At 41.9% G+C, this 14213-nt stretch overlaps 1 protein-coding gene across 1 annotated transcript in view; it reads right to left on the bottom strand.

Annotated features, from left to right (window-relative positions):
• Nucleotides 1-10870, bottom strand: part of LOC139740762 (gastrin-releasing peptide receptor-like) — a 56325-nt gene extending 45455 nt beyond the window's left edge. Inside the window, exon 1 of the mRNA XM_071651337.1 lies at nucleotides 10715-10870. Coding sequence (XP_071507438.1) covers nucleotides 10715-10870 — 156 coding nt within the window. The remainder of the gene's footprint in view (nucleotides 1-10714) is intronic.
• Nucleotides 10871-14213: the final 3343 nt, after the last annotated feature.

The following is a 14213-nucleotide window of genomic DNA, read 5'->3' as shown; positions in this document are numbered from 1 at the left end:
TCGTGCACTCTTATGCGAAGCTGTTACGTCATCACCTTTGGTCAATGTGATTAATTATGAATTTTGGAAACATTCTAATTTCTCATCCCAGTCACTATAAATTCTACAAACTCTGCACCCGGCATATAATCAATTTATAGATGATCAAATGCAAAATTTCAAAAATCATCTGGAGGTCTCCTTTAACAGTAACGTCCGTCGGCTCTCAGTATATACGGCCATCGATATACCATTAGGGCCTATATTGAATTTTGCTGGGAAATCAAACGCTAAACCACGTTTTGCAAGAGCAGACTTTGCTGGGAGGTAGATCCTTTATAGACGAAATAATGATCCATCATGTCAAATCAGAACAATTCAAGAATTAACGCGAGCGCAATTGCGACTCGTCTTCAGAGTCAACCTCCGCTCATGAAGATGGTCCCCTGCATTTCCAATTATTTTGTTACAACTTCATTCGAAATATTTGCCGTGCTGTTGTACCTTTAACATGGTATTGTTTATATTTCTTTGCTTCATGAGTTTTTCATGCGATTGGAGTACATAAAGAATTGATCATGTATATTGACGCATAAAACTCGTATCATTTATCCCGACACAAAAATAAAACCGAAATGAAATGATTCCTTCAAGCAGTACTGACTTTGTATTGACGAGAAGTGCAAGTCAAAAAATAATACAAGATATGTGTACTAAAGAATGTATAATGAGCGAAACGGTGCACGCTTTACAACATGTGTTGCAAAGTAAATATATAGATGGAAAAGAGTGATCTGTATACTGAAAAGCGGAGTTTGTCAAACGTCAATCACTTGATAAACAATATACGAATAGCCTATGTATCCAAAGTTGATAGTTACAGCTTTTGATAACTGATGATGAATATCATCATGATGCAAGTGATATAGAAGCATAAAATAGACAATTTGTCTTCTAGTAAATACAAAATGAGATATCAATGTTACGGCACAGAAACTATTCACTGAGCAGTGTGTACCAGGAAAATGTGTTGATCAAAACAACAAGACATAAAAACACACAATTGGTCACTTAAAAAAAAGCGGCGCACATAAACAAAAGACACAATATTGTATCAAGTACAAAGAACACAATGACGTAACAATGCAACGCAGAACAAGGAGAAAGAAGAAGGAACATAATAGAAGAAAAGAAGAGAGGTCTGTGAACACACAAATCCCATCGTCAGGATTGGTGAATGTACGAGGTTAATACATAAACAATTTAATCGTAGTGTTGTACGTAGGAAGCCGATATCTTTTCAATTTGTATGTAGATGTAATGAACTATGGAGATTCTATAAACTGTAATCTAAGCTGTTCCAAGATCTTTATCTTGCATGAACAAATGTATTTAAGGTATGTTCTGGATCCTTGCGTTGGATAGTTCTGTGCGTGATCATTTCGATGAAGTAAATCGTGAAATATTTTGGGTTGGTGACTGTAGTTATGATTAAGCATGAACTGGCCAAGTTGAAATTAGTACAAACCTTTTGTTTTCAAAATTTATGTTTAGAAAACAAAGCATCAGCATGTGCTCGTGTATGACAATTAAAAAGTGCTTTGCCCAACAGAAACCAATCATGACAACTGGTGTACCAATTGGTGTTGGTGAATACAGACCGTAATCATGGACATTTCTTTCTCCGCGTATGAATCGTCTTTGTTCATTAACTTGTTTCTTTTCATTTACCGTTGCTACTCGAAGCAATGCATGTAAGTTGCAATCATTGCAAAATCTTCATGAAATCGATCCTTTGTCTCATACAACTCGATTTGTAGTTGGTTTATAAGCCAGTCCTTTGTACATACATTTCCCCCTCTTCGCTGAATGGATCCACGCCCAGGTTTCCACGCCAATTAAGTTAATTCTCACTGGTGTTGTTGTATAATGCTAAGATGTAAGACTAAACCAAAATCTGCACGTCCATTTGGGTTTGACAGTGGTCATTGGTAGCATCGGACTGAAGAAATTCAATCATGTACCCAATTCCTATCCCGATCGATTACGATCGTAGACTGAGCCCGGCATTAACGTATCACAGTCGCTCCGTTCGTAGCACCGTTGTAGCGAGGTCTTGATAAGCACACGAATATCGCAGTACACTCGCTTCTATTGCAGCTACAGCGCGTCTCGGCGGCTGGTAAGAACGTGGCAGCGTCGTACTATCATCGTAGCACTTTTGCATTCAGCGAAGGTTGATAGTAGAGAGCATAGTGTAATCCCCTTGCAGGCCAAAATGGAGTTGGAGGGCGATTCTACCAGGTATTGCGAAATTATCACAGACCGTCATGGTCGCCATGATCTGATTGCCTTCCTGTAGTGAGATAGGGACCTTAGTGTCACCAATGACGATGTTCATTCTAACCGGGCCCACCGGAGGGTTCGCAAACTTGTGATTGTTTGCTGGAAAGCAGAACCCGTTAATGGATACGAAGGAACGTTGTAATGTTGTTCCAGAATTGTCATCAACCCAACTTAAGGAAATAACACTGAATTTTCCTCACTTTTACCTTAGATCTGGAGCGACTGAACGCTAAATTACACGATTAATACAACTGTAAGTTGTGCTTGATTGGTACAAGATGAAATTACATTCACAAATGGTAGTTTCGAGAAGGAAATACCGCAATATCAAATTTCAAGAGATCTTCTTTACACGGATCATGTTTGTATGTGATATTTTGCCACAGGCATACAAATGTCATGTAAAGGGCCACTATTCGCCTAGTATATGGATAGACTCCACAATATCTTGGCCCCTATTTCATACGAGACTTTAGGATAGCAGCTCTTGCTGGAATGACAAATTCCAATAGCACCAGCCAATCAGGAAGCTGGATTCTTGTATCAACTTTTTACGAAATGGGGTCCTGGTCTCTCAATACATTTTCCCCATTGTTACCAAGTAGCAGAAATAGGAAAACTTAAAATAAAAAATCACGTTGCTTGGTTCCTTTCCTGCTGTAACTGTTAGTCTTTCAAATATTGACGTGGTAATTCCACGATCCCGATTGGTCGGAATTGCCTCTAACGCGCGAAATCAAACGCGCGAAAAGCGAAAAAGCAGTCGAATCAAAATGAGGTTGCCCGTCGGATGCATGGAAGTCACAGTTGACGTGGTAATATGGGGGCTTGATTCAACCGACCGATCTGTGGTCACGTTCTTGACCTAGCTGTGAACACTTAAAGCAGCATAAAAGCGGAATATATGGCGAGTTTCATTACAGTTTTTGTCAGAAGACTTGGCTTTCGGGAGATAATGGAATACAAGGGATACAAGATAGCTTTGAGGGACAGATAATGGATGTAAAGACAATCAACAATGAAGCGAACAAGAGAAAAAGAGATATAGAGAGGTAGAGGACAGAGATAGATAGATAGATAGATAGATAGATAGATATAGATAGATAGATAGATAGATAGATAGATAGATAGATATAGATAGATATAGATAGATAGATAGATAGATAGATGATAGATAGATATAGATAGATAGATATATAGATAGATAGATAGATATATATAGATAGATAGATAGATAGATATAGATTGATAGATAGATAGATAGATAGATAGATAGATAGATAGATAGATAGATAGATCAATAGATTGGGGGGGGGGGGGCGAAAGTCAAAGCCAGAAGAGGAGGGAAGGAGCAAGAACCTTAACGGTAAATATTTTTTTCTCTCTGTCTCTACGAGGTGCTCAAATGGGGGGGGGGGGGGGGGAGGAGGGGGAAATTTCCTGACATAGTCCTGTTATACTTGATAACAGAATTAGGCTTTTCTCTAGATTTGTGTTAACTGTCATGAGTGAAGCCTTTCATTCAAGGAGCGTGTCAATACATGAATGTGTACCACCATTGGCCATCTCTTCAAGACTTTGTATCATGTCTCCGACTTGTTATGATTTATTTGACGAAGAAGAAATTCAGCCGAGATGCAATATTCATCGCGACGATCGTCAGTAGGATGTTTCTTTTCTTCAAACCCTCTCGATCGTGTGGATTGCTCGCTCCTGCTTTAAAGACATTCTCGAAGACAGCACTCGTGATATCGCGCCATGATCGCATCGGGCAGAGATAATGGATTTGTGCATTCTTGCCCAGAGCACAAGCCGTCATCAGCTCGCGATGAAATCCATCTTAAAATTTTTGCATTCACCTCTTCTGCACATGATACCGACACTCATTCCCCTCTTCCTCTATCTCTCTCTCTCTTTCTATTTATCTCAGTCAATTTCTTTCTCAGTCCCTCTAGTGGCTTCTGGTTCATATCGCGGCAAGGGGATGCTCTGCTAAAAATGGTATCATCTAACCCTCTTGAGACCAACGTACTTACAGCATCACTGCCACTGTGCGTGATACCTCTGCCTCCGGATGTGATGGGTTAAGCAGCTTTGTGAATAGAATTTTAGTACACAAATTGAATGATAGCTCAGTTGATGACAGTAGTAGAGAGTAACAAAAAAAAATAGACGAATAAAAAATAGAAAAAGAAAAAAAGGTGTTGTATGTAGGCTTACGTGGTGTAACTTCCAGTTATTCGGAACGTAAAGCTTTCTAGGACTCACGTCTAAGGTTGGAGGGCTACTCTATCACAGTAGTATTATTCATCTGCAGCCTTCATTAGATTATCCAGCCGAATACAGAGACTGGTTTATAGGGAACATGCTTGGCAATTGAATTCGTTCGTATGCAGATGTGTATCCAAACCACGCAGACATTATTTTTAGAGAATGAATTGGGGAAAATATGAAAGACATGAAAAGTTTTCCAGAAAGTAATGCGCTCAGTTTTACTGGCAACTATCTTTTCGCAACCAAACGAACTACTGAGCAAACCCATCGCTGAATGATATTTTAGCTCTGTTCACTGCTCCAAGAGCAATGTCCTGGAGCGGTTTCTTTTTTTTGGGGGGGGGGGGGAGGGGAGGGAGGGGGTAGTGTTGGCCTATGCACGCGGTGCCCGGCCCAAAAGCTTTGAAATAGGGGGCTTTTGGCGAAGTTGTGCTTGTTAACGAACCTATTTTTAGGCTACGGGAATTGGCATGAATGTTTACGACAAACCAAGACTGTAAAAGTACAAAAATGATAGCGCAAATGAGCCGCAATAGGCGTCATTGTGTCCGTGTTTATAACGATATCTCAATCAACTGCGGATGTACTAGTTCTGATTTCTTGTTTTGTCTGTATACACATTTTTGTAACTCTCTTTCGATTGTCAGGAGGCAACGTCTGTCATTCGGACTTTGATGAAAAAGGCAAGAACAATATTTAATTCAAACATACCTCAATAAATAAGCGAAGTAGCAGCTTTTCCACTCATCTGTAGGAGATTACCCTGCTCGCCAGATCGTTGCCCTTTGTAGTGTTTCTGCGTTTCCTGAGATAAAGTGAGAGGAACAGGAGGAACAATTAAGATGATGATGATCTATGGTATGTACGGAGAGTCCTCTCGTTGTCATGGCGACTGGGTTAAAGACGGTAATTATATCACTATTTTATATTACCGTGGGTGTGGCAGAGGTGGGAATACCTGTATACTCATAATACTGAGCGCATATTCAATTCAAAATTCCGAGCTGACAAAAATATATTCTGTTGTTATAATTACCGTCGTGATGTCCTTCAACGATATTATGATACATTACTTTCTTATTGCATTATCTTCAAGGAGTATGGCACAGAGAAGTCCATTATTAACCTAATTATGGCAACTCACAAAAAAACAAATTTTGATATGTATAATGTCTATATCGATCATCAAACTGGACAAAATAAGAAATACATGTAGGAAAATAAGAAAAGTTTTCATATTACTCCCCGTGGACCTGTTTGAATATTTGAAGCAACACGCGCGTTCGTGGCTCCTGGCTCGTGCGTCATCACGAATTTCAGGTAATTGGCTTGGGATATCATTTCCAGTTCTTGCCTCATTCCTATTCGTACCAGCGAAGTCTTAAGCCCACACTCCATCCGAGGGTGCAATAGTATTCAAGAAAGAGTGTTCAGAAGTGGTATAAAGTATGGATAAATTTTGTGCCATAAAATCCTAATCAATCGTGACTGCACATTCAAACAGCTGAAATCGTGTTTTTTCTTTTTCTTCTTTGTTCTTAAAGGGGAGCGCGTGCGAGAGAGGGATAATTCTCTATTCCTTTGGTCGATCGTGTATAAGGTTCTGCGAGTTTTTTGATTTGGCGGCATGCAATATTCGTCGGCGTTGATTGGAGAGCGTGGTTTATCTCAGCCACTGCCGTAAACATCTCCCTTCGGTATCTGGGTGAGCAAATGTTGAAGGGAGATCGAGTTTCATATTAGTTATAGGTTTGTCTAAAAATGCCCAGAAGACTCAACGAGGTCGTGAGCGCCCGGAGCTTATTGGAAAGATCCGATACATACTGGAAAAAATCACGTTCATTAAATGCTTCTTATGTGACTTATCTTGTGTATAACAACAAACCCGATGGTCTTGCGGAGGAAGTTGAGGCTTTATCACTGTCATCTCGGTGGAGAGAAAAAAGAGAGGTCGTGTAAATTGGACGTCTACACTCTTAAAGAAAAAAAACCAGACTTGCTGCCACTTCCCAACTTCGTAATATTGGTACTTCACTGCCCACAATGTCGCTTTAACGAAGTTATAGTGCTTCTTTGTATGACTGTGTTCATGCATGTGTGTGCGTTAGTCGAGTTTACACACGTCTAATGTCTGATGAAGTCTCGACTGCTTACCTTTCAAAAAAATATCCTTAACTTTAATACGAGAGAACTTCTAAGGTTGGAGCTACCTCAATTCCAATTCCGAACTCATAAACTCGACGAACGTGAGAAATTTTGTAATGTTGAAGCTGGAAAGAGTATGTGTAGGCTTTTCTTGTCGTTCTCTTTTTCCGTTGCAAGTATGAAAGGTAACAATGCGGTCCTATCCCTGGCCTAAAGGACATGGTCCTTTATACTCAAAAAAGTATTGATTAAGTAAAGTTAAAGTATTGAGCAGGCAGCGGTGATAATGCATATCAAAGCACATTCTCGCACATCCATCATTAGCGAGCTTTAGATCTCCGGCGCGAACGCAAAGACAACGCTATTTAGGCTAAAAATGGTGTCCTGCACATGTGCGAGACAGGTGTTTCTATTGTCCAACCCGGGAGGAGGCGTCGTCTTTGCGTGCGCGTCGCAGATCTAAAGCTCGCTATATTGTCCATAGGATGAAATCGTATCAATGTGAACGGATGCATGTTTTCCTTCATATTCATCTTGCTTTTTCGAGTTGGTTGACATTTTGTCAACCCCTAAAACGAAACAAAATGAAACAAAACAAAGAAACCAACAACAAAACTCCCAAAACAAAAACAAAAACAAAACAAAAACCGTAACCGCACTATGCTGGTTGAATCACTCATCAAGTTAGAGTTCATATTGCCTTTGAAAGGAATGTGCTGACTCTGAAGTGTCTCCGAAGAAATCTGTCAATAACCCTTTACTTTGCACAAAAAAAAAAGAAAAGAAAAGAAGAAGAAGAGGAAGAAAAAGAAAACAACAACAAGGGCTGATTCCATCCGATCTAGATGCTCGTATATCCACAAAGTCGCATGCGATCGATAGATAATATCCGATTCGGGTTAATGGGAGAAGCGATCGATAGAATTCTGTCATCGATCAAGCGGTGCCAGCAATCCATCTGACTTGGTGAGGGTCCTATAATTTAAGTGAACTTGCGCTATAGTATCCTGAGATGTCCGTCACGATGATGGGACTGTAACGTGCAGTGTATTCTATTAAATCACTGAGCGAAGTCAAAGTTTGGGCAAATATGATTCAAGGGAAATGATTACGCCGAGGTGGCATTTGGCTTTTGAGTTAGTCAAAGAGCGATGTGTAAGCACGCATGATGCACACGAATAAAGGCCTCGGCACATCGAGCACGGTGACGGCAACGGTCTGGTTTTTGCTATGGTGCTCCAAAAGGAACCATTCACTGGTTCTGTTACAATATCACTTCCCCACTAATAATTTTGTTACGAAATAAATCTTCAACTAATGATTTTGTTGCTCTTGATTTTGAATAAAGAATAAGATTTGGGGTGAACAGAACCAAGACCAGACAGGGAGTTCCTTTTGGCGCACCATAGCAAAAACCCGGACCGTTGCCCGTACCGTGCTCGGTATAAACGCGCCCTAATCCAGCAGCTACTACTACACTACGCTATAACAGCATGATATTGCAGAAAAAAGAGAGAAAGATAGAGATAGGGAAACACGGATTTCTTATGACATTTTTGAATCACATTAATGAGAAAAATAGTAAAAACGGGCGAAGATCCACAACTGACCAATAGATCAATGGGGCATACACAGAGGTATGGAATCGGTGTGGATTATACTGTCATGTACTACATAACAATGCGTGCGTGTGTATTGCGTCTGTGAATGTACACCAGCCTTGCGTGCGACTTGCAAAGAACAATTTTGACTACCCGGAGGTCCCCGTAGATGATCCGGACATGACAGTACCTAGTATGTATCTCAAAAGTAGTCGCCCGGAGGTGCGCACGCATATTTTTTTACCCGCAACCGTGTTTAGGCCCTGTCACACCTTTCCGGGCAAGCTACTCGGGCTTGTTACGTGTAGGGATTTTCGAGCATACCGGACATTCCTAAGGGCGGAAAAGGATTTGTGCGAGTCAGCGCATGTGTCTTACTTGCTGGACGCGTTATACTTGCGAGTATACTGTGTGATCTTTGTACCAGTCGCGTGGGGGCTGACAACTCAGTGAAGGAATTCCTCTAATGGAATGGCTGAAATCTCACAGAATTTCATTATCTTGGCTGCATACGGGACTGCGAAGTATCTGCGTGGGAATTGCCTGGGAAGTACTGCCACTAAGGATCTTCTACTGGCGTTCTGCGTGGACCTCTACGGGCATTCCTGCGACTCACCCGGAAAAAGTTTTGGTCATGCTCAAAACTTGGCTGCGGTTAAATCGGACTTGCGTGAGCACCTCCGGGCAACTACGCGCTAGATACTGTCAGGTGCGGACCAACTGCAGAGAGCTCCGGGGAGTAAATTTGTTTCCCCGCAAGTCAAGCCGCAGAAGTTCCCCCGTAGGGTATGACAAGGCATGAATGAAAATTGCAAACATTCTTGTTCGCCCGCTGAAAATCTTCGACGTGCTGGAAACTACCTCCTCGCCACAAGCCCGCCTAGCTTGCCCGGTATGGTGTGACACGGCCTTAAAGGCCGTGTCACACCAGCCTTGCGTGCGACTTGCAAAGAACAATTTTGACTACCCGGAGGTCCCCGTAGATGATCCGCACATGACAGTTCCTAGCATGTATCTCAAAAGTAGTCGCCCGGAGGTGCGCACGCATATTTTTTTTTACCCGCAACCGTGTTTAGGCCCTGTCACACCTTTCCGGGCAAGCTACTCGGGCTTGTTACGTGTAGGGATTTTCGAGCATACCGGACATTCCTGAGGGCGGAAAAGGATTTGTGCGAGTCAGCGCATGTGTCTTACTTGCTGGACGCGTTATACTTGCGAGTATACTGTGTGACCTTTGTACCAGTCGCGTGGGAGCTGACAACTCAGTGAAGGAATTACTCTAATGGAATGGCTGAAATCTCACAGAATTTCATTATCTTGGCTGCATACGGGACTGCGAAGTACCTGCGTGGGAACTGCCTGGGAAGTACTGCCACTAAGGGTCTCCTACTGGCGTTCTGCGTGGACCTCTACGGGCATTCCCGCGACTCACCCGGAAAAAGTTTTGGTCATGCTCAAAACTTGGCTGCGGTTAAATCGGACTTGCGTGAGCACCTCCGGGCAACTACGCGCTAGATACTGTCAGGTGCGGACCAACTGCGGAGAGCTCCGGGGAGTAAATTTGTTTCCCCGCAAGTCACGCCGCAGAAGTTCCCCCGTACGGTATGACAAGGCATGAATGAAAATTGCAAACATTCTTGTTCGCCCGCTGAAAATCTTCTACGTGCTGGAAACTACCTCCTCGCCACAAGCCCGCGTAGCTTGCCCGGAATGGTGTGACACCGCCTTTAGGAAAGTTAAAATACGTGTCGTCTGGAGATGAATGACTACATTGCGTTTTCCATTTTTTTTTTGGGGGGGGGGGGGCGGGGGAGAGGTGAATCAAAATATTCAGCAATATTGTTATTGAATAATGATGGTCTTTTTTTTTAACCCAGGGTAGCCTCTTAAAAGTTGCCGCTGCTCTATCAGAGGCAGCTGCGATTATGATTACCCTAGCGCTGTCAGGCAGTAATTCATACACCTGGGTCTACGGGAACATGGTGGGTAAAAAACAAAAACAAAAAATCTTGTCCAAGGACGTAGTCACTTGACGGGATTCGAACTCGGGACCTCCGACACTGTCCGATTGAATGTCAGTATAAGGGTCTTATTCACCATGCCACAGTGCCTCCCCCTACCCCCCCCCCCCCCCCCCGCCATTACTGTTACGGGCTGACGCAGACAAGTGATTATGTCGTGATATTTCATCGTAGGATAGTAAAGGTCGCGATGAAGGAGAGGGAATAGCGTTCCTGTTACATCGCTTCCTATGTAATGCTTGCTCGAAACTGATTACGAAAGCGATGCTGAGGCAGGTGTAAAAACAGCCGCCATGATTACTGGATGGTCCTCACTACCCCCCAGGGTGTTGACTTATCTGACATTACCAGTGCAATCGCCGTGGGTCTGCGAAACGAGATATCGCTTTCGTCATCAACCATCTGTCCATGAAAGAGTGATGAGTACCTGTCATTCTCCAGCTCCTCACTTTCCATGGCAACAACCTGTTGATGCCGCTCTTTTGGACTACAGTATTGCGACATATCGGCCGTCAAAGAGTTAGGACACTCAATACAGTCACATAGAGTTCGTTGGACTATCAAGAGATTCCAAACTGGATCGTTTAACACTTTGGAGTGCACGTGAAGCTCTTGAGCGGAGGATGAAGGCCTGACTTGAAACATCTTGGCTGATGCTGAAGTGTCTGAACAGCGTGAAAATTTATCTATTATTCCCCATAGATTTGAAAGTTGGTGGATGATAGGCTGGAGAAAATGATGTCATAATGCTTTTTCTTTGTACAAGGCAGTGTACATTGTACACCATTATCATTATCCGTGTTAACAATAATGCAATATTGATGATGATGTTCATGACGATAATCATGTTAGTAGCAATAATGATGATAGTTACATCGTGAGTAATGATGATAATAAAAAAATGTAATGATAGTAATGATAATAACGATAATAATGACAACAGCTTTGAGGATGATAAAGAGCAAAAATTACTAGTACATGACTTACATTACTTTCATAATTATTGTCATTGTTTTCTACTCATTACTCTCATCATGACCTAATATAGTAGCGTAAGGCTAGCAGAGAGTCTTCAAAGGAACAACAAGGACAAAAATATTTTTTTTTTTTGACAATTGACACCAAAGCTCAGACCAGGAAAAAACAAAATCATTGTCGATCACCCGCTGAACAACTGCTGCTGTTCGATAATTTCGCACGATTTTTTTTTTTTCGTTTTCATGGTTGCTTTCAGTTATGGTGGGAGAACAATTTGTCATTGTCTGGCGTATCCCAACGCACACTGTTTGCTGATAGGTATTTGATAATCCTTTGCAAATATTCAAATAATTGATCAAAATGTCACTTGGGTATAGAAGCAGACGTTTTTGCTGTTTCATGTTTCATCGACTAAATCAGATGGCTTTTTTGACACCGGATGAAACTTTGGTCCTAAAACTAACATGATCGCGATCATGATCGTGTATTTGAACGCGACTAAAAACAGAGTCGCGCTTCCACTGTAAGGAGATTTTGAGAACTAAAGAGAGCTTACCGTACCGAGGAGGAAAAAGCGCAGACATTGGCCTACTCGTTGAAGAAGGCCTCAAGTCTCAAAATGTAATTTGGAAAACACCAAGAACATGAGTGGCAGATAGTCACGTGTCCTCTTGGCGTCTTCATGACCAATTCACATCTAGAAGAAATTTGAGCTTTTCCGGATCCAAAGACCATGAGGTACAGCCATAGACCAGAGTAGATATGTTGCTTAAGACTCGTTTTTATATGGTGACTCGAGAGCGGTCGGTGAAACATACCTGGACAAGTCGATCTATACAAACCCTTTATTCTCCTGTCCTGGAGGAATTTATAAATGTGTTTTGTTGGTATACAAGGGTCAGTGATCAACAGCATTACAGGTGACGGCATCAGATGACGAAAATCAACATATCTAACAAATCGTTGACAAGATGCTCGCGGAGTGCATGTCCTAGAGTGGTTTAAGGAGTTTTAGCCCTGCATCACAATGATAATCATGAAAGTCAAGTTGGAAACTCATACTCAAGTATACTGGTAAGACCACGACTGAGTGTATTAATTTGAAATATAAGAGAATCGGTGATTAGCCTCGCCACAAGTCGTCTGTACCGATGATTTATAAAGACGAAATCACAAAACCGAAATCATCACTGTGAATGAGTAAAAGACCTCTTTGTTTGTTTGTTTGTTTGTTTGTTTGTTTGTTTGTTTGTTGTTTTGTAAGTGTAGTGTTTGAGTAGCAAGATGCCGTCACTCAGACACGAAACGACGGGGCCATTGTCACACTTTAATATCTGCCCTCCGATATAAGCACGGTGGGAAGGAAAGTAGGGCGGGTTACGGTGAAGTGGTCTGCCCCATTGCAAGTACACACAACTGGTCTCCATTGAAGACTTGCTAGTGCAGCTGAATATGGGTTATCCGGCAATCAGATAGAAAATGAAAAGAAAGAAAGAAAGAAAGAAAGAAAGTGTTTTCATATATATCAAGAAAAGGAAATATACGCACTCCTTTGGATGTGATGGCATGCTGAATAAAGCGAAAAGCAGATGAAATGAAACTGTTCATTTCACAAACTGAACAGCGAAAACCGCCGAGATATCCCTTCACCACGTTATGGCTCACGACAACATTGTCTTTGCATCGTTGTTGTTGTTGTTGTTGTTGTTTTTCTCAACCTTTGAGATATTTACGATACATTATGTAATTAAGTCTCCATTCCCATGTCGTACGTTGATTCCCCTTGTTTACGCCTCATCCTACCTTTGAGATATTTACGATATAATTATGTAATTAAATCTTCGTTCCCCGTGTCGTACATTGACTCTTAGCCTTGTTTACGCCTAATACCGTCCAAAGACTGATCGACACAACGAAACGAAAATGATGCTATAAGTCGCTCCTAAGTTTGTTATCTTTCCATAGGCCGCAGAGGTTTAATCTCGTGACGAGGTTATATGTGGAGAGAGATAAACGGAGAGAATGGAAGAGAGATGGCCATGTACAATACATGATTGCGTCTGAATGGTCTATAAGGCTGTATTTGAATTCTTGTCTACATGATATGCAAAATCAGGCACTTGTCAGACACCATTCAAAGTAACACTGGCCATTTCAAATTCTGTCTAAATGATCTACTTGTGAATGGAAATCCTTTTTGATATGGTACAATTACAAGGATATGCTTTAACGGGGAAAGTTGATAAGTAACGAAAACATGTTTGTTTGTTTGCTTGTTTTAATTGGAAAATCTGTGCCTTAATTTGCAAAGAAGTGGTGTCTACCCATCATATTCAGTGTATTACTCTTGGAGGTAGAGGAAGTGAATAACATTAAAGCACGGAACCACCATGGGGTTTGACCAACATGACTGGAGGTGAACGGGTAGGAGAGGGCGAGGTGAAGAATTGTGTGTTCAAACTTGCCTCATATTATCTTCACGCGTCGCTCATGGCTGTCTTTTATTGGGCGCTTTTCGTGCGCTTTATTGCCCTGATCCTCTGCGTTGTTGTTGGCACATGGTATATCAATATCCAAACTGCAGAAATTTAATATTTCAGAGGGTCATGTCTCCGCCAAAGGCTCTCCCAGGATCAGCCACGCGATGGCGTAATGTCCCAAGACATCACATTTGCGCGGGAAAAGCGTCCACCCAAATCACTGGGAGGCGATCAACGATTTATTACCTCCATCATTCACGATATTCGGCCAATGTTTCCCCGAAGACTTCGGGGGAGCGGGATTTGACTGAAGCCCCCCTGAACCCTCCTTGATGAGGAAGACCCGTCGATACACGAGGAGCTGTTGATAGCAGGTGTTGGTTACCATG

This window comes from Diadema antillarum, unplaced genomic scaffold (assembly GCF_040938485.1).
Source record: "Diadema antillarum isolate AM-2024a unplaced genomic scaffold, OU_Dant_1.0 seq00000878_RagTag, whole genome shotgun sequence".
Taxonomy (NCBI): domain Eukaryota; kingdom Metazoa; phylum Echinodermata; class Echinoidea; order Diadematoida; family Diadematidae; genus Diadema; species Diadema antillarum.
The sequence above is the reverse complement of the archived record's forward strand: the minus strand, read 5'-3'. Positions and strand labels throughout refer to the sequence as shown.